The 20,803-nt window shown below is 57.2% G+C and overlaps 1 protein-coding gene across 1 annotated transcript in view; it reads left to right on the top strand.

Annotated features, from left to right (window-relative positions):
• Nucleotides 1–1,467: 1,467 nt before the first annotated feature.
• The window catches only part of galnt14 (UDP-N-acetyl-alpha-D-galactosamine:polypeptide N-acetylgalactosaminyltransferase 14 (GalNAc-T14)), a gene marked incomplete at its 5' end in the record, with an annotated part of 48,379 nt that continues 29,043 nt past the window's right edge, over nucleotides 1,468–20,803 (top strand). The window contains 2 exons of the mRNA XM_072250029.1: nucleotides 1,468–1,637; nucleotides 4,938–5,036. Coding sequence (XP_072106130.1) covers nucleotides 1,468–1,637; nucleotides 4,938–5,036 — 269 coding nt within the window. The remainder of the gene's footprint in view (nucleotides 1,638–4,937; nucleotides 5,037–20,803) is intronic.

Below are 20,803 nucleotides of genomic sequence, written 5' to 3'. Positions count from 1 at the left end.
TTCTCTGCCATTCCAACATGGCTGAGTTATTATCCCTCTCAACCCCATTCTCCTGCCTTCTCCCCGTAACCCATGACACCCTGACTAATTCAGAACCTGTCAACCTCTGTTTTAAACATACTTGGCCTCCACAGCCGTCTGTGGGAATGAATTCTACAGATCCATTCTGCAGAAACTAGCTGCAGGAGCAGGCCATTCGGCCCATTGAGTCTATGCTGTTACTCAACATGACCACGGGCATGATTTCAGTCCCCTGTGCCAGCTTCGTATCCTTGGATCATGTTAGCCTTCAGATAAGCAAACCCTTTACACAACAGATCCCAATTCCATTAGCATTAAGATCCTCTGATCCCTTTAACCAAATCACTCAATCTCTTTAAGCATTATATCAAGCCTGCCCCAGAGTGGTATTCAGATTTTATCTGCCTGCTCGGGTGGGGCCTGTTTTCCAAATAACTTCCTGTGAATGTCCCCAAGATGGAGTCATTCCCAGTTGTGGGTTGGGTAGATTGCCAGGATGACATGACTAAGGTACAGGGAGAGGTTGGAATGACTGGATTTATGTGCTAGAACTTGGTCGTACGAGGGGAGACAGCATTGAAAGGTGTAAAATCCTGGTGGAACTGGGCAGGCTAGAAACTGGAAGGTTGTTCCTGATGGTGGGGAAATAGAGATCATGGCCTAAGGATGGAGGGTCAGCCATTTAAGACCAAGATGAGGAGGAATTTATTCACTCAGAGGGCAAACAAACTGTGGAATTCATTTCAGCCGAAAGCAGTGGAGGTCTGGTCATGAAAGATACTCACGAGGATTTAGGTATAATTCCAATAGATAACAAGATCAAGGGTTCTAATAGAGAAAAGGATTGTGTGAGCTGGTTAAAGGGATTAGGATTTAATGGTTAAAAAGATCAAGTGATCTAATTAAAGGCAGTGTAATATAATGGTTAAAGAGATTGAGTGATTTGGTTAGAGGGATCAGAGGATCTTACAGCTAATGGAATTGGGATCTATTGTCTAAGGGGTTTGATCCAAGGATACGAAGCTGGCACAGGGGACTGAAATCATGCCTGTGGTCATGTTGAGTAACAGCATAGACTCAATGGGCCGAATGGCCTGCTCCTGCAGCTAGTTTCTGCAGAATGGATCTGTAGAATTCATTCCCACAGACGGCTGTGGAGGCCAAGTATGTTTAAAGCAGAGGTTGATAGCTTCTGAATTAGTCAGGGTGTCATGGGTTACAGGGAGAAGGCAGGAGAATGGGGTTGAGAGGGATAATAAATAAGGCATAATGGAGCAGACTTGATGGGCTATATGGTCTAATTCTGTTCCTGTGGTCTTAGGCAACAATACATTTTCCTGTGGCTAGTAAGTTGGAGCATCGTCCGCTGCAGAGCGCTGTGGTCGCGAGGCCTGAGGTGTTGTCACAATATTCTGCAATTCACACCCATCCTATTTCTCCACTCAGGACTTCCTGGAGGACTCTGATGAACAGTTTGGGACCTTCGACGAGAGGAAATACCTGGAGGCCAAACGCTGGAAGCCTGGTGAAGACCCTTACAAACTGTATGCCTTCAACCATCGAGAGAGTGGGCGGGTGCCCAGCAGTCGGGCGATCAGGGACTCCAGGCACTACAGGTATTGAGCTGAACTGACTTTATTTCTGACGTCCTTCACATCGACGAGGAGTAAAAATCTTTACATTATGTCTCTGTCTAAATGTGCAATCATAGTCATTTATAATAAATAGAACAGTCAATGTAACATAGAAATACACTCAAATCAGTCTGATGGCCTGGTGGAAGAAGCTGTCCCGGAGTCTGTTGGTCCTGGCATTTATGCTGCGGTACCGTTTCCCGGATGATAGCAGCTGGAACAGTTTGTGGTTGGGGCGACTCGGGTCTCTGATGATCTTTCATCTGATTTTTACACACCTCTCTTTGCAAATGTCCTGAACAGTGAGAAGTTCACATCTACAGATGCACTAAGCTGTCTGCACCACTCTTTGCAGAGTTCTGCGATTGAGGGAAGTACAGTCCCCATACCAGGCAGTGATGCAGCCAATCAGGGTGTGCCCCTGTAGAAAGTTCTTAGGATTTGGGGGCCCATACCAAACTTCTTCAACCATCTGAGGTAAAAGAGGCGTTGCTGTGCCTTTTTCACCACACAGCTGGTGTGTACAGACCACATGAGGTCCTCAGTGATATGTATACTGAGGAACCTAAAGCTGTTCACCCTCTCAACTCCAGATCCATTGATGTCAATAGGAGCTAGCCTGTCTCCACTCCTCCTGTAGTCCACAACCAGCTCCTTTGTTTTTGTGACATTGAGGGAGAGGTTGTTTTGTTGACACCACTGTGTCAGGGTGATGACTCCTTCTCTGTCAGCTGCCTCATTATTATTTGAGATTAGGCCAATCAGTGTAGTGTTGTCAGCAAATTTAATTAGCAGATTGGAGCTGTGGGTAGCGACACAGTCATGGGTATACAGGGAGTAAAGGAGGGGACAGTGCACAGTCCTGAGGGGCTCCTGTGATGAGAGTCAGAGGGGTGGAGGTGAGGGAGCCCACTTTTACCACCTACTGGTGATCTGACAGGAAGTCCAGGATCCAGCTACACAAGGCAGGGTGAAGGCTGAGGTCTCTGAGCCTCTTGTTGAGCCTGGAGGGAATGATGGTGTTGAATGACGAACTGTAGTCCAAGAACAACATTCTCACATAAGCACCCCTCTCTCTCCAGGTGTGTAGAACTGTGGCTCTTCAGAATGGTCCAAACAGCACTTAGGCTGGTAAAGTGAAATAAAACTAGGAAGAGTCGAACCACCCAGTATGTCAAACAGTGTTTATGTGAAGAGCCAACATTTCTGGTCCTGGCATGGGGAGAGAGAGCCGTGTCCCAGCTCACTCTGCATTTACTCTGTTGAGCTGGGTTCATAGTTCTGCTTGCTGGCACAGTGGGCGATCCAGTGGTGCAGTGAACAGAGCCACTGTCTCTCAGTGTCCGAGACCGGGATTCAATCCTGCCCTCAAGCGCTGACTGTGCGCTGTTTGTAGGTCCTCCCTGTGACCGTGTGGGTTTCCCCTGAGTGCTCTGGTTTCCTCCCACATCCCCAAGGGGCAGGCTGACCGCGATACTGTGCTGCAGCTGGTGGGAATGTGGGGAATAGGGTCAGCATAGGTGGTTGATGGTCAGCATGGTCTCGATGGGCTGAAGGGCCTGCTTCCTTTGCTGCAGTTCTCTCTCATTCTGCCAGATCCCTTCACCCTGACTTTGCCCCTTGACCCCTGACCTCTTCACTATTTCTTTCTCCCTGGCCCTGTGACAACTAGAGGAACTTACTTCCCAACCCCTCACCCCTTCCCTCGTGCTCTCCCTTGCCCCTTCTCCCCAGGTGTGCCCCTCCTGCCCTCTCTGGGCCTTCTCTGAACCACTAACTTGTCACAGTTCTCTACACTCACCAATCTTTGGAGATGTTGCCTGTACAGACCTCTCATATGCAGAAAGACACACTTCTAAACAGAACCTTCAGCCCACCACGTCTAATCTCGGAGAATATCTGCCTCCTGTTCTCTTTTTATTACCACAGCGTTTGTGTGTTTGACACGATGTGACAGGAATAAGCCAGTTATCAATTCTGTCCTTCGGGCTTTGGCGAGAGGCAAAGCCCACGACTTGTGGAATCCTTCAGCAGTGAGGAAATGTTGGGAGCTTTCCCTGAAGCAGTCTTGTCCCATCCCACACCCAGGCTGTGTCTCTGTCCCTGGGGCTGGCTACGTCCCTGCTCATCTCAGACCTACTGAAGGCTTGTATCCCAACCAGGCCAGCCTCTTGTCCTGGAGTTTGCACAGCGATGTCAGGTGGGGTGGAGCTGTTGGATCTGTGCCAGGAGTGTGGCAGGGGTAGTGAGACTGATGCCCTCTCTCTGTCGGATCTGTGCCAGGAGTGTGGCAGGGGCAGTGAGACTGACGCCCTCTCTGTCGGATCTGTGCCAGGAGTGTGGCGGGGTAGTGAGACTGACGCCCTCTCTCTGTCGGATCTGTGCCAGGAGTGTGGCAGGGGCAGTGAGACTGATGCCCTCTCTCTGTCGGATCTGTGCCAGGAGTGTGGCAGGGGTAGTGAGACTGACGCCCTCTCTGTCGGATCTGTGCCAGGAGTGTGGCAGGGGCAGTGAGACTGATGCCCTCTCTCTGTCGGATCTGTGCCAGGAGTGTGGCAGGGGTAGTGAGACTGACGCCCTCTCTCTGTCGGATCTGTGCCAGGAGTGTGGCAGGGGCAGTGAGACTGATGCCCTCTCTCTGTCGGATCTGTGCCAGGAGTGTGGCAGGGGTAGTGAGACTGACGCCCTCTCTGTCGGATCTGTGCCAGGAGTGTGGCAGGGGCAGTGAGACTGACGCCCTCTCTGTCGGATCTGTGCCAGGAGTGTGGCAGGGGTAGTGAGACTGACGCCCTCTCTGTCGGATCTGTGCCAGGAGTGTGGCAGGGGTAGTGAGACTGATGCCCTCTCTGTCGGATCTGTGCCAGGAGTGTGGCAGGGGCAGTGAGACTGACGCCCTCTCTCTGTCGGATCTGTGCCAGGAGTGTGGCAGGGGCAGTGAGACTGACGCCCTCTCTCTGTCGGATCTGTGCCAGGAGTGTGGCAGGGGTAGTGAGACTGATGCCCTCTCTCTGTCGGATCTGTGCCAGGAGTGTGGCAGGGGTAGTGAGACTGATGCCCTCTCTGTCGGATCTGTGCCAGGAGTGTGGCAGGGGTAGTGAGACTGATGCCCTCTCTGTCGGATCTGTGCCAGGAGTGTGGCAGGGGTAGTGAGACTGATGCCCTCTCTCTGTCGGATCTGTGCCAGGAGTGTGGCAGGGGTAGTGAGACTGACGCCCTCTCTGTCGGATCTGTGCCAGGAGTGTGGCAGGGGTAGTGAGACTGATGCCCTCTCTCTGCTTACAGGTGCTCCATGCAGCAGTACAGCGCAGAGCTGCCCTCCACAAGCATCATCATCACCTTCCACAACGAGGAAAGGGCCGCACTGCTCAGGACCATCCGCAGGTCAGACCACGTACCGCAGCGTGGGGCAGGGGCAGGGGCACTGTGTGTGTCTCAGAGAGGTGGCATGTGTGCAGGGTGGGAGTGTGTGCAGTGAAAAGAAGCTTGTTTAAAATAGTAGAGTGTAAGTGTGTGCAGAGTGTGTGTGTGTGTGTGTGCGTGCGCGCAGAGTGTGGGTTTGCACATGAGAATGTGAATGTGTATATAGAGAGGACATGAGCGTGTACACAGAGTGTGTAGGGAGAGTGAGTGTGTGCAGGGGGTGTGAACGTGTACAGAGAGAGTGTGCCTGTGTGTACAGAGACTGTGTGGGTGTGTGTACAGAGCGTGAGTGTGGGTGTGCGTGTGCAGAGAGTGTGTGGCTGTGTGTACAGAGAGTGCGGGTGTGTGTACAGAGAGTGTGTGGGTGTGTGTACAGTGTGTGTGGCTGTGGTGAAGATGAGACAGAGCACTGAGTGTTTGTTGTGATAAAGGGAAGAGAGAGTGAGGAAGAGAGATGTGTAATGTGCAGTGCATGTGTGTAGTGAGAGAGGTGCAATGAAAAAGGCAGATAGAGTACAACAAGAGAGAGTCTGTATTGTGAGATCATGTGCAATGAAAGAGATATTGAGTGTGTAATGAGAGAGGCAGACAGAATGTGTGTAATGAGAAAGAGAGAGTCAAAATCATCGAGCCACAGCACAGAAATCAGCTCTTTGGACATCAAGTACCCAAAAAGTCAACTGTTTGTTCATTTCCATGGGCACGTGGCCAAGTGGTTAAGGCATTGGACTAACGACCTGAAGGTCATGAGTTCGAGCCCCAGCCAAGGGAACGTGTTGTGTCCTTGAGCAAGGCACTTAATCACACAGTGCTGTGCGACGACAGCGGTGCCAAGCTGTATCGGTCCTAATGCCCTTCCCTTGGACAACATCGGTGTCGTGAAGAGGGGAGACTTGCAGCATGGGCAACTGCTGGTCTTCCATACAACCTTGCCCAGGCCTGTGCCCTGGAGAGTGAAGACTTTCCAGGCGCAGATCCATGGTCTCACAAGACTAGCGGATGCCTTTAATTGTTCATTTCCATCGGTGCTGCCGGGCTGCTGACCTCCTGCAGCATTGTGTGTGTTGCTCTGGATTTCCAGCATCTGCAGATTCTCCTGTGTTGATGTAGCCGTCGATTGTAATTTATTTACCAACATTGCTCCATGACTTCTCTGCCTTTGTGATTTAAATACTTGTGCAGACCTTCAGGAGTGATGTGAGGATCGGTGCACCCCCCCAGACAGCGAGTTCCACACTGTAAACCCCCCCCCCCCGGCAGTGCGTTCCACACTGTGCTGCTCCCCTCGGGCAGCGCGTTCCACGCTGTAACCCCCCCTCAGGCAGCGAGTTCCACACTGTAAACCCCTCCCCCCCGGCAGTGCGTTCCACACTGTGCTGCTCCCCTCGGGCAGCGCGTTCCACGCTGTAACCCCCCCTCAGGCAGCGAGTTCCACACTGTAAACCCCACCCCCCCGGCAGTGCGTTCCACACTGTGCTGCTCCCCCCAGGCAGCGCGTTCCACGCTGTAAGCCCGCCCCCCCCCCGGCAGTGCGTTCCACACTGTGCTGCTCCCCCCAGGCAGCGCGTTCCACGCTGTAAACCCTCCCCCCCGGCAGTGCGTTCCACACTGTGCTGCTCCCCCCAGGCAGCGCGTTCCACGCTGTAAGCCCGCCCCCCCCCCGGCAGTGCATTCCACACTGTAACCACTCCCCTCGGGGAGCGCGTTCCATACTGTAACCCCCCCTCGGGCAGCGCGTTCCACGCTGTAACCCCCCCCCAGACAGCGAGTTCCACACTGTAAACCCCCCCCCCCCGGCAGTGCGTTCCACACTGTGCTGCTCCCCCCAGGCAGCGCGTTCCACGCTGTAAGCCCGCCCCCCCCCCCCGGCAGTGCATTCCACACTGTAACCGCTCCCCTCGGGCAGCGCGTTCCATACTGTAACCCCCTCGGGCAGCGCGTTCCACTCTGTAACCCCCCCTCGGGCAGCGCGTTCCACGCTGTAACCCCCCCCCAGACAGCGAGTTCCACACTGTAAACCCCCCCCCCCCCCGGCAGTGCGTTCCACACTGTGCTGCTCCCCCCAGGCAGCGCGTTCCACGCTGTAAACCCTCCCCCCCGGCAGTGCGTTCCACACTGTGCTGCTCCCCCCAGGCAGCGCGTTCCACGCTGTAAGCCCGCCCCCCCCCCGGCAGTGCATTCCACACTGTAACCGCTCCCCTCGGGCAGCGCGTTCCATACTGTAACCCCCTCGGGCAGCGCGTTCCACTCTGTAACCCCCCCTCGGGCAGCGCGTTCCACGCTGTAACCCCCCCCCAGACAGCGAGTTCCACACTGTAAACCCCCCCCCCCCCGGCAGTGCGTTCCACACTGTGCTGCTCCCCCCAGGCAGCGCGTTCCACGCTGTAAGCCCGCCCCCCCCCCCCGGCAGTGCATTCCACACTGTAACCGCTCCCCTCGGGCAGCGCGTTCCACACTGTAACCCCCTCGGGCAGCGCGTTCCACGTTGTAACCCCCCCTCGGGCAGCGCGTTCCACACTGTAACCCCCTCGGGCAGCGCGTTCCACTCTGTAACCCCCCCTCGGGCAGCGCGTTCCACACTGTAACCCCCCCCGGCAGTGCATTCCACACTGTAACCGCTCCCCTCGGGCAGCGCGTTCCATACTGTAACCCCCTCGGGCAGCGCGTTCCACTCTGTAACCCCCCCTCGGGCAGCGCGTTCCACGCTGTAACCCCCCCCCAGACAGCGAGTTCCACACTGTAAACCCCCCCCCCCCGGCAGTGCGTTCCACACTGTGCTGCTCCCCCCAGGCAGTGCGTTCCACGCTGTAAACCCTCCCCCCCGGCAGTGCGTTCCACACTGTAACCGCTCCCCTCGGGCAGTGCGTTCCACTCTGTAACCCCCCCTCGGGCAGCGCGTTCCACGCTGTAACCCCCCCCAGACAGCGAGTTCCACACTGTAAACCCCCCCCCCCCCGGCAGTGCGTTCCACACTGTGCTGCTCCCCCCAGGCAGCGCGTTCCACGCTGTAAACCCTCCCCCCCGGCAGTGCGTTCCACTCTGTAACCCCCTCGGGCAGCGCGTTCCATACTGTAACCCCCCCCAGACAGCGAGTTCCACACTGTAAACCCCCCCCCCCGGCAGTGCGTTCCACACTGTGCTGCTCCCCCCAGGCAGCGCGTTCCACGCTGTAAGCCCGCCCCCCTCCGGCAGTGCGTTCCACTCTGTAACCCCCTCGGGCAGCGCGTTCCATACTGTAACCCCCTCGGGCAGCGCGTTCCACGCTGTAACCCCCCCCCAGACAGCGCGTTCCACACTGTAACCCCCTCGGGCAGCGCGTTCCACTCTGTAACCCCCACTCGGGCAGCGCGTTCCACACTGTAACCCCCCCCGGCAGTGCATTCCACACTGTAACCGCTCCCCTCGGGCAGCGCGTTCCATACTGTAACCCCCTCGGGCAGCGCGTTCCACTCTGTAACCCCCCCTCGGGCAGCGCGTTCCACGCTGTAACCCCCCCCCAGACAGCGAGTTCCACACTGTAAACCCCCCCCCCCCGGCAGTGCGTTCCACACTGTGCTGCTCCCCCCAGGCAGCGCGTTCCACGCTGTAAACCCTCCCCCCCGGCAGTGCGTTCCACACTGTAACCGCTCCCCTCGGGCAGCGCGTTCCACTCTGTAACCCCCCCTCGGGCAGCGCGTTCCACGCTGTAACCCCCCCCCAGACAGCGAGTTCCACACTGTAAACCCCCCCCCCGGCAGTGCGTTCCACACTGTGCTGCTCCCCCCAGGCAGCGCGTTCCACACTGTAAGCCCGCCCCCCCCCCGGCAGTGCGTTCCACACTGTAACCCCCTCGGGCAGCGCGTTCCATACTGTAACCCCCCCTCGGGCAGCGCGTTCCATACTGTAACCCCCTCGGGCAGCGCGTTCCACTCTGTAACCCCCCCTCGGGCAGCGCGTTCCACGCTGTAACCCCCCCCCAGACAGCGAGTTCCACACTGTAAACCCCCCCCCCCCGGCAGTGCGTTCCACACTGTGCTGCTCCCCCCAGGCAGCGCGTTCCACGCTGTAAACCCTCCCCCCCGGCAGTGCGTTCCACACTGTGCTGCTCCCCCCAGGCAGCGCGTTCCACGCTGTAAGCCCGCCCCCCCCCCGGCAGTGCATTCCACACTGTAACCGCTCCCCTCGGGCAGCGCGTTCCATACTGTAACCCCCTCGGGCAGCGCGTTCCACTCTGTAACCCCCCCTCGGGCAGCGCGTTCCACGCTGTAACCCCCCCCCAGACAGCGAGTTCCACACTGTAAACCCCCCCCCCCCCGGCAGTGCGTTCCACACTGTGCTGCTCCCCCCAGGCAGCGCGTTCCACGCTGTAAGCCCGCCCCCCCCCCCCCGGCAGTGCATTCCACACTGTAACCGCTCCCCTCGGGCAGCACGTTCCACACTGTAACCCCCTCGGGCAGCGCGTTCCACGTTGTAACCCCCCCTCGGGCAGCGCGTTCCACACTGTAACCCCCTCGGGCAGCGCGTTCCACTCTGTAACCCCCCCTCGGGCAGCGCGTTCCACACTGTAACCCCCCCCGGCAGTGCATTCCACACTGTAACCGCTCCCCTCGGGCAGCGCGTTCCATACTGTAACCCCCTCGGGCAGCGCGTTCCACTCTGTAACCCCCCCTCGGGCAGCGCGTTCCACGCTGTAACCCCCCCCCAGACAGCGAGTTCCACACTGTAAACCCCCCCCCCCGGCAGTGCGTTCCACACTGTGCTGCTCCCCCCAGGCAGTGCGTTCCACGCTGTAAACCCTCCCCCCCGGCAGTGCGTTCCACACTGTAACCGCTCCCCTCGGGCAGTGCGTTCCACTCTGTAACCCCCCCTCGGGCAGCGCGTTCCACGCTGTAACCCCCCCCCAGACAGCGAGTTCCACACTGTAAACCCCCCCCCCCCCGGCAGTGCGTTCCACACTGTGCTGCTCCCCCCAGGCAGCGCGTTCCACGCTGTAAACCCTCCCCCCCGGCAGTGCGTTCCACTCTGTAACCCCCTCGGGCAGCGCGTTCCATACTGTAACCCCCCCCAGACAGCGAGTTCCACACTGTAAACCCCCCCCCCCGGCAGTGCGTTCCACACTGTGCTGCTCCCCCCAGGCAGCGCGTTCCACGCTGTAAGCCCGCCCCCCTCCGGCAGTGCGTTCCACTCTGTAACCCCCTCGGGCAGCGCGTTCCATACTGTAACCCCCTCGGGCAGCGCGTTCCACGCTGTAACCCCCCCCCAGACAGCGCGTTCCACACTGTAACCCCCTCGGGCAGCGCGTTCCACACTGTAACCCCCTCGGGCAGCGCGTTCCACTCTGTAACCCCCCCTCGGGCAGCGCGTTCCACACTGTAACCGCTCCCCTCGGGCAGCGCGTTCCATACTGTAACCCCCTCGGGCAGCGCGTTCCATACTGTAACCCCCTCGGGCAGCGCGTTCCACGCTGTAACCCCCCCCCAGACAGCGAGTTCCACACTGTAAACCCCCCCCCCTCGGGCAGCGCGTTCCACTCTGTAACCCCCTCGGGCAGCGCGTTCCATACTGTAACCCCCTCGGGCAGCGCGTTCCACGCTGTAACCCCCCCTCGGGCAGCGCGTTCCACGCTGTAACCCCCCCCCAGACAGCGAGTTCCACACTGTAAACCCCCCCCCCCCCCGGCAGTGCGTTCCACACTGTGCTGCTCCCCCCAGGCAGCGCGTTCCACGCTGTAAACCCTCCCCCCCGGCAGTGCGTTCCACACTGTGCTGCTCCCCCCAGGCAGCGCGTTCCACGCTGTAAGCCCGCCCCCCCCCCGGCAGTGCATTCCACACTGTAACCGCTCCCCTCGGGCAGCGCGTTCCATACTGTAACCCCCTCGGGCAGCGCGTTCCACTCTGTAACCCCCCCTCGGGCAGCGCGTTCCACGCTGTAACCCCCCCCCAGACAGCGAGTTCCACACTGTAAACCCCCCCCCCCCCGGCAGTGCGTTCCACACTGTGCTGCTCCCCCCAGGCAGCGCGTTCCACGCTGTAAGCCCGCCCCCCCCCCCCCCGGCAGTGCATTCCACACTGTAACCGCTCCCCTCGGGCAGCGCGTTCCACTCTGTAACCCCCCCTCGGGCAGCGCGTTCCACGCTGTAACCCCCCCCCAGACAGCGAGTTCCACACTGTAAACCCCCCCCCCGGCAGTGCGTTCCACACTGTGCTGCTCCCCCCAGGCAGCGCGTTCCACACTGTAAGCCCGCCCCCCCCCCGGCAGTGCGTTCCACACTGTAACCCCCTCGGGCAGCGCGTTCCATACTGTAACCCCCCCTCGGGCAGCGCGTTCCATACTGTAACCCCCTCGGGCAGCGCGTTCCACTCTGTAACCCCCCCTCGGGCAGCGCGTTCCACGCTGTAACCCCCCCCCAGACAGCGAGTTCCACACTGTAAACCCCCCCCCCCCGGCAGTGCGTTCCACACTGTGCTGCTCCCCCCAGGCAGCGCGTTCCACGCTGTAAACCCTCCCCCCCGGCAGTGCGTTCCACACTGTGCTGCTCCCCCCAGGCAGCGCGTTCCACGCTGTAAGCCCGCCCCCCCCCCCGGCAGTGCATTCCACACTGTAACCGCTCCCCTCGGGCAGCGCGTTCCATACTGTAACCCCCTCGGGCAGCGCGTTCCACTCTGTAACCCCCCCTCGGGCAGCGCGTTCCACGCTGTAACCCCCCCCCAGACAGCGAGTTCCACACTGTAAACCCCCCCCCCCGGCAGTGCGTTCCACACTGTGCTGCTCCCCCCAGGCAGCGCGTTCCACGCTGTAAGCCCGCCCCCCCCCCCCCGGCAGTGCATTCCACACTGTAACCGCTCCCCTCGGGCAGCGCGTTCCACACTGTAACCCCCTCGGGCAGCGCGTTCCACGTTGTAACCCCCCCTCGGGCAGCGCGTTCCACACTGTAACCCCCTCGGGCAGCGCGTTCCACTCTGTAACCCCCCCTCGGGCAGCGCGTTCCACACTGTAACCCCCCCCGGCAGTGCATTCCACACTGTAACCGCTCCCCTCGGGCAGCGCGTTCCATACTGTAACCCCCTCGGGCAGCGCGTTCCACTCTGTAACCCCCCCTCGGGCAGCGCGTTCCACGCTGTAACCCCCCCCCAGACAGCGAGTTCCACACTGTAAACCCCCCCCCCCGGCAGTGCGTTCCACACTGTGCTGCTCCCCCCAGGCAGTGCGTTCCACGCTGTAAACCCTCCCCCCCGGCAGTGCGTTCCACACTGTAACCGCTCCCCTCGGGCAGTGCGTTCCACTCTGTAACCCCCCCTCGGGCAGCGCGTTCCACGCTGTAACCCCCCCCCAGACAGCGAGTTCCACACTGTAAACCCCCCCCCCCGGCAGTGCGTTCCACACTGTGCTGCTCCCCCCAGGCAGCGCGTTCCACGCTGTAAACCCTCCCCCCCGGCAGTGCGTTCCACTCTGTAACCCCCTCGGGCAGCGCGTTCCATACTGTAACCCCCCCCAGACAGCGAGTTCCACACTGTAAACCCCCCCCCCCCGGCAGTGCGTTCCACACTGTGCTGCTCCCCCCAGGCAGCGCGTTCCACGCTGTAAGCCCGCCCCCCTCCGGCAGTGCGTTCCACTCTGTAACCCCCTCGGGCAGCGCGTTCCATACTGTAACCCCCTCGGGCAGCGCGTTCCACGCTGTAACCCCCCCCCAGACAGCGCGTTCCACACTGTAACCCCCTCGGGCAGCGCGTTCCACACTGTAACCCCCTCGGGCAGCGCGTTCCACTCTGTAACCCCCCCTCGGGCAGCGCGTTCCACACTGTAACCGCTCCCCTCGGGCAGCGCGTTCCATACTGTAACCCCCTCGGGCAGCGCGTTCCATACTGTAACCCCCTCGGGCAGCGCGTTCCACGCTGTAACCCCCCCCCAGACAGCGAGTTCCACACTGTAAACCCCCCCCCCTCGGGCAGCGCGTTCCACTCTGTAACCCCCTCGGGCAGCGCGTTCCATACTGTAACCCCCTCGGGCAGCGCGTTCCACGCTGTAACCCCCCCCCAGACAGCGCGTTCCACACTGTAACCCCCTCGGGCAGCGCGTTCCACTCTGTAACCCCCCCTCGGGCAGCGCGTTCCACACTGTAACCCCCCCCGGCAGTGCATTCCACACTGTAACCGCTCCCCTCGGGCAGCGCGTTCCATACTGTAACCCCCTCGGGCAGCGCGTTCCACTCTGTAACCCCCCCTCGGGCAGCGCGTTCCACTCTGTAACCCCCCCCCAGACAGCGAGTTCCACACTGTAAACCCCCCCCCCCCGGCAGTGCGTTCCACACTGTGCTGCTCCCCCCAGGCAGTGCGTTCCACGCTGTAAACCCTCCCCCCCGGCAGTGCGTTCCACACTGTGCTGCTCCCCCCAGGCAGTGCGTTCCACGCTGTAAACCCTCCCCCCCGGCAGTGCGTTCCACACTGTAACCGCTCCCCTCGGGCAGCGCGTTCCATACTGTAAACCCCCCCCCCCCCCGGCAGTGCGTTCCATACTGTAACCCCCTCGGGCAGCGCGTTCCACTCTGTAACCCCCCCTCGGGCAGCGCGTTCCACTCTGTAACCCCCCCTCGGGCAGCGCGTTCCACGCTGTAACCCCCCCCCAGACAGCGAGTTCCACACTGTAAACCCCCCCCCCCGGCAGTGCGTTCCACACTGTGCTGCTCCCCCCAGGCAGTGCGTTCCACGCTGTAAACCCTCCCCCCCAGGCAGTGCATTCCACACTGTAACCCCCTCGGGCAGCGCGTTCCACACTGTGCTGCTCCCCCCAGACAGCGAGTTCCACACTGTAAACCCCCCCCCCCGGCAGTGCGTTCCACACTGTGCTGCTCCCCCCAGGCAGTGCGTTCCACGCTGTAAGCCCGCCCCCCCCCCGGCAGTGCGTTCCACACTGTAACCGCTCCCCTCGGGGAGCGCGTTCCACACTGTAACCCCCTCGGGCAGCGCGTTCCACACTGTGCTGCTCCCCCCAGACAGCGAGTTCCACACTGTAAACCCCCCCCCCGGCAGCGCGTTCCACACTGTGCTGCTCCCCCCAGGCAGTGCGTTCCACGCTGTAAGCCCGCCCCCCCCCCGGCAGTGCGTTCCACACTGTAACCGCTCCCCTCGGGCAGCGCGTTCCATACTGTAACCGCTCCCCTCGGGCAGCGCGTTCCATACTGTAACCCCCCCTCGGGCAGCGCGTTCCACTCTGTAACCCCCCATCGGGCAGCGCGTTCCACGCTGTAACCCCCTCGGGCAGCGCGTTCCATACTGTAACCCCCTCGGGCAGCGCGTTCCACTCTGTAACCCCCCATCGGGCAGCGCGTTCCACGCTGTAACCCCCTCGGGCAGCGCGTTCCACGTTGTAACCCCCCCTCGGGCAGCGCGTTCCACGTTGTAACCCCCCCTCAGGCAGCGCGTTCCACTCTGTAACCCCCCCTCGGGCAGCGCGTTCCACTCTGTAACCCCCTCGGGCAGCGCGTTCCACACTGTAACCCCCTCGGGCAGCGCGTTCCACACTGTAACCCCCTCGGGTAGCGCGTTCCATACTGTAACCCCCTCGGGCAGCGCGTTCCACGTTGTAACCCCCCCTCGGGCAGCGCGTTCCACTCTGTAACCCCCCCTCGGGCAGCGCGTTCCACTCTGTAACCCCCTCGGGCAGCGCGTTCCACACTGTAACCCCCTCGGGCAGCGCGTTCCACACTGTAACCCCCTCGGGTAGCGCGTTCCATACTGTAACCCCCTCGGGCAGCGCGTTCCACGTTGTAACCCCCCCTCGGGCAGCGCGTTCCACTCTGTAACCCCCCCTCGGGCAGCGCGTTCCACTCTGTAACCCCCTCGGGCAGCGCGTTCCACACTGTAACCCCCTCGGGCAGCGCGTTCCACGTTGTAACCCCCCCTCGGGCAGCGCGTTCCACTCTGTAACCCCCCCTCGGGCAGCGCGTTCCACTCTGTAACCCCCTCGGGCAGCGCGTTCCACACTGTAACCCCCTCGGGCAGCGCGTTCCACACTGTAACCCCCTCGGGCAGCGCGTTCCACGTTGTAACCCCCCCTCGGGCAGCGCGTTCCACTCTGTAACCCCCCCTCGGGCAGCGCGTTCCACTCTGTAACCCCCTCAGGCAGCGCGTTCCACACTGTAACCCCCTCGGGCAGCGCGTTCCACACCGTAACCCCCTCGGGCAGCGCGTTCCACGTTGTAACCCCCCCTCGGGCAGCGCGTTCCACGTTGTAACCCCCCCCTCGGGCAGCGCGTTCCACGCTGTAACCCCCCCTCGGGCAGCGCGTTCCACGTTGTAACCCCCCCTCGGGCAGCGCGTTCCACTCTGTAACCCCCCCTCGGGCAGCACGTTCCACGCTGTAACCCCCCCTCAGGCAGCGAGTTCCACACTGTAAACCCCCCCCCCCCGGCAGTGCGTTCCACACTGTAACCCCCCCTCGGGCCGTGCGTTCCACACTGTAAACCACCTTAGGCAGCGCGTTCCACACTGTAACCACCCCCCAGACAGCGAGTTCCACAGTGTAACCCCCCCCCCAGGTGAAAATATTCTTCCTCACATGCCCTCTAAACCTCTAACTCACTTTAAGGTTTGCCCTCTGGTCGTTAACATGTCTGCTTTGGCAAAGAGTTGTTTGCTATCTGTCCTGCATCTGTCTCTCTACCTCATCAAGTGACCCTCAACTCCAAGGAAAAGAGTGCGTAGTGTGTGAGATGTGTGTAGTGTGTGAGACATGTGCAGGTTGCCGGTGTGAGATGTTACGTGCAGGGTGTGAAACGTGTGTAGTGATGAGACGTTACGTGCTGTGTGTGAGACGTTACATGCAGGATGTGAGATGGGTGTAGTGTGTGAGACGTGTGCAGGTTGTGGGTGTGAGACGTTACATGCAGGGTGTGGGACGTGTGCAGAGTGTGAGACATTACGTGCTGGGTGTGAGACATGTGCAGTGTGTGAGACGTTACGTGCAGGGTGTGAGATGTGTGTATATTGTGTGGGACTTTATGTGTCAGGTGTGAGACAGCGCAGTGTTCTGTGTGTATACGTCTGTGCACACTCAGCGATTCAGGAAAAGTTTCTTCCCCTCTGCCATCCGATTCCTAAATGGACATTGAACCCATGAACACTACCTCACTTTTTAAATATATATTATTTCTGTTTTTGCATGGTTTTTAATCTACTTGATAGACATATACTGTAATTGATGATTTTTTTCTCTAGATTGTGTACTGCATTGAGGTGCTGCTGCTGTTAACCAATTTCACAACACGTCGGTGATTATGAACCTGATTTGGACATTTTGTGCCGTGTGTGAGGCAGTGTAGTGTGTGTTCCAGGGGGGCATGGACAGACTGTCGACTTGGAAAGCAGGGTGCCTGCGTAGCGGCTGGCCAGAGAAAATAAACAGAGCTGGAGCTGTAACCAGCTCATCCTGACCACCAGACAGCAACTCATAACTAACCCACGGAGTCTGGGCATGGCGCCCAACCAGGGAGCAAACTGAGCCACTCAGACCCTGCACATGGTTATCACAGCTTCTCTTCTTGTGAAATCAAAGCCAATACAATCAATTAATGCTTGGATACATAAAATGATCAAATTGGTTACTTACTTGCATTCATATCCATTTACAAGTTGTGCAAATGGGATGAACATTGTGTAAAAGGTCCTTGCCACAGCCAGCAGACTTGTCTTCTGCAGCTGTACATGTAAATGTAACCAGACCAATTGCTCTGTCCCTCCGTGCAGCTCCCTTGCAACCCGCACTCCTCACTCACCTTGTTTGCAAATTCTTCCCGCGACACGCCTGCCTGCTAAAAATTCAGTCAGCTTGTATTGCCATGCTCGGTAAAACAGCTAACAGGGCCCCCTCTGAAAGAGGTTTGTGAATTGTGCCTTTGTTCTGATGTTGCCCAGTCACCTTCGATTAAGGGCAATGACAACGCAGTCTGGGCTGGCAAAGCCACTGCGTCACAGTGCCAGAGACCCAAGTTCAATCCTGACCTTGTTGTCCGTGTGGAGTTTGCACGTTCTCCCTGAGACTGGGAGGGTGGGGTGGGTTTCCATGGGCTCTCTGGTTTCCTCCTGCATCCCAGTGATGTGCAGGTCAATAGGCTAATTGGCCAGTGAGATTGCCCCCAGTGTGTGGCTGAGGGGTAGAATCTGGGGGTATAAAATGTGAGTGGTGTAGTTGGGTGGTCAGTATCGACCTGAGGGGCTGAAGGGCCTCTTTCCCTGCTGTGTCTCTCTGTACATCATCATGCCCACACAGAGAATGTTTTCACCTCACACTGGTCGAGCTCTCTGGCCAGTTTTGTGACTTGGTTTGCAGGTTTGCCTCGTGATGAGCTTTGTAAATACATTTGTAATCAATAACTGGTGTTGTATTTCAACCAACATGGTCACCGCTTCACCATTGGTGAAATATGCAAGCATCTCAGCACACAAACAATTGGTTCCCTGAGTCCACGGATCTGAGGGAATGCCTTTGCTTGATGCCTGGGAAGGTAGTCTTGTCCCCTCATTTACCAGTGTCGCCTGGGTGTTACCTGTTCCTGCTCACCACTGCAGCAGCTTCAACACGTCCCTCGCCACGCAAACTCATTTTCCAGACCTTCTGAAGACTGAGGCCATTCAGCCTGTTAAGTCTCTGTCAGCCCACAGGAATAGCCATTACCACTGCTGATTTTCCCTGTGACTCCCTATGTTTCCATCAACACCCCCCCCCCCACCCAGGTTCTACCACTCACCCGCACATTAGGGACAATGTTACAATGGCTGATTAACTACAAACCCACATGGCAGGACACTGGAGCACCAAGGAAACCCACATGGCCACAGGGAGACTGTGCAAACCCCAGACTGACAGTGCCCTCGGTCAGGCTCGAACTGGGGGAGTTGGGCTGTGAGGCATGTGCCACCTTTTCACCCCTGGTTTGCCAAGAATCTTTCTATGTTTGCATCATAACGGTTCTGCTTCCACTGCATGATGAGGAGAGATTTCCAGAGATTCGCAAACACAGATGCTAGAAGTCTGGAGTGTCACACACAAACTCAGCAGGTTCCACAGCTGAGGGCCATAAGCTGCTGACATTTTGAGCCGAGACCATCACTTCCCTCTGGTTCCAGTCCTCCTTCCCTTGATTCCATGGGCCGCTGTCCTCTCCTGTTAGATTCCTTATTCTTCAACCCCTTACGCCTATCAGCTATCGTCTCCCAGTGTATGACTTCATCCTACCCTCCAGCCCTGTCACCTGGTCCCACCTACCAGCTGCCAGTCGTACTCCTCCCTCTCCCTCCTGCTCCACCTTCCGCCCCCTTCCTTTCCAGTCCTGCTGAAGAGTTGGAAAACATCTGCCTGAAACATCGACTGTTTATTCCCCTCCATAGATGCTGCCCGACTTGCCGAGTTCCTCCAGCAATTTATGTCTGTTTTTCAAAGATTCACAACTCTTACGGGCGGGGAGGGGGTGTTTAAAAAATAAACTTGGCCTCATCTGTGTCTTGAATGGGTCAGCACCTCTGTCTGGGACCCATTCATTAACCCCTAGAACTGACTTCAAAGGGGAGCATCTCCATATCCATCCTGTCAATATCCCAGGATCATGTAATGTTTCAAACATCATAGATCACCAAAACTAGTAAGTTGGTTTATTGTTGTCTTATGCACCAAGGTACAGCGAAACACCTTGTTTCGCATGCCTTCCATACAGATCATTTCGCCACATTGAGGGAAAAGCAATAGCACGATGCAGAATATAGTGTTTCTTTTACATAGCAAGTGCAGTGCAGGCAAACAATAAGGAACAAAACTATGGCAACATAGGTCCATCTCATTGAACTGGGGGACTGTTCAAAACTCTTATAAAAGTGGGATACAAGCTGTCCTAAGGCCAGGTGGTACTGTATGTGCTTTCAAGCTTTTGTCTCTTTTGCTCAATGGGAGGGTTGAAAGGGAGAATGTCTGGAGTGGATGGAGCTCTTTGATTATGTTGGCTGCTTTGCTGAGGCAGTCAGAGGTATAGAGTACACATGGAAGGCAGGCTGAGCTGTGTAAAAAAACTCTCTGTAGTTCCTCGCAGTCATGAGCAGAGCAGTTGCCATGATGCATCAAATAAATTATTATTGTGTATATTATTATTCTCTACCTATTATAGTTAATATGCATCGATAATAATTGGTGAGAGCTAACATGCTGAATTTCTTTAGCCTTGGCAGAACTTCTGCAGATTTGTATCATATTTAGAATGAAACAATCTGCAGATGAGTATCCTATTCTAATATGAAACAATCTATCGATTTGTATCTGAGAGAAAACCAATCTGCAGATTTGTATCATATTTAGAATGAAACAATCTGCAGATGAGTATTCTATTCTAATATGAAACAATCTATCGATTTGTATCTGAGAGAAAACCAATCTGCAGATTTGTATCATATTTAGAATGAAACAATCTGCAGATGAGTATCCTATTCTAATATGAAACAATCTATCGATTTGTTTCCAAGAGATAAACAATCTGCAGATTTGTATCATATTCTAGAATGAAACAATCCATCAGCTATCCTGCTTAATTGTGGCACAGGTGTATTAGCCTCTTGTCAATCAAGCATCAAGGATGCTCTAATCCCTCTCTATCAGGGAGCAGCACTTTCTCTCACCGTTAGACCAGAGAACAGTACAGGACCATCCCTTTTGGCCACCATGTCTGTGTTGACCATGATGCCGGATTAGACTTAACCCCACATGGTCCGTATCCTTCCATTCCATGGGTGTTCATGTACCACTCTCGTAACCTCATTGAACACTGTAAATCCTGATGGGACAAAAACAGAAACTCGGGGGGAGGGGGTCAAGCAGCATCTGTGGAGGCAAAAGCTGCATATCAATGTTTTGGCTCACGACTCTGCATCATGCTTGAAACATTGACGTACAACTCTTTACCTCCAAAGGTGCTGCTTGACCAGCATTCTGTTTTTGTTTTAAACTCCAGCACCTGCTATCTCTTCTGTCTTTCAAGCCCTAATGGGAATGAATGGGCCAGATGTGGGAAGAATATTCTCGATGGTGGGGAAGTCCATAACCTGGACTCATGTTGTAAGGAATGAGCGGTTTAGGGCAGAGTGAGATATAGTTCTTCCAGTTAGAGGGATCAAAGGATGTGGAGATTAAGCAAGAACTGGGAACTGAATCTGAGATAAGCCACAACCACGGTGAATGACCGAGAAAACTCCTGTTGCTATTTTCTATATTCCACAATTTAAGTTCCCACCAATCTTTGTGTCGTCAGCAGAATTAGAGGCTGTACCTTTATCCTAGTCATTTATATTAGCTATAAATGATTGGCAGATTCAGGCATGAAGCCTATCCCATCTGGCCAATCAGGATGGTTCACTGTTAAAATCCACACTTTCTCCTCGGGCAGTCTCTGCGGATGGAGGGTGGCCCCTTCACCCCAGTTCTGTGGGTTCTGGGTAGCTATTGGGTTGATGTGGCATTGACAGACTATTACACAAATGGGGCAGGAGGTATCCTGATGGAGTTCACTGATTGGATCCTATATTTTAGATGGTGTCCACTGATTGGATCCTATACATGGCCATCAGAGTTCACTGATTGGATCACCTATCAGTCAGTGTTCACTCATAGGATTCCCCATAATATGGTGTTCACTGATTGGATCCCCATAATGTCATGTTCACTGATTGGGTCTACTATTGCACAGTGTTCACTGATTGGATGACAACAAGAAGTGT

This window comes from Mobula birostris, unplaced genomic scaffold (assembly GCF_030028105.1).
Source record: "Mobula birostris isolate sMobBir1 unplaced genomic scaffold, sMobBir1.hap1 scaffold_1237, whole genome shotgun sequence".
In the NCBI taxonomy this organism is placed as follows: domain Eukaryota; kingdom Metazoa; phylum Chordata; class Chondrichthyes; order Myliobatiformes; family Myliobatidae; genus Mobula; species Mobula birostris.
The sequence above is the reverse complement of the archived record's forward strand: the minus strand, read 5'-3'. Positions and strand labels throughout refer to the sequence as shown.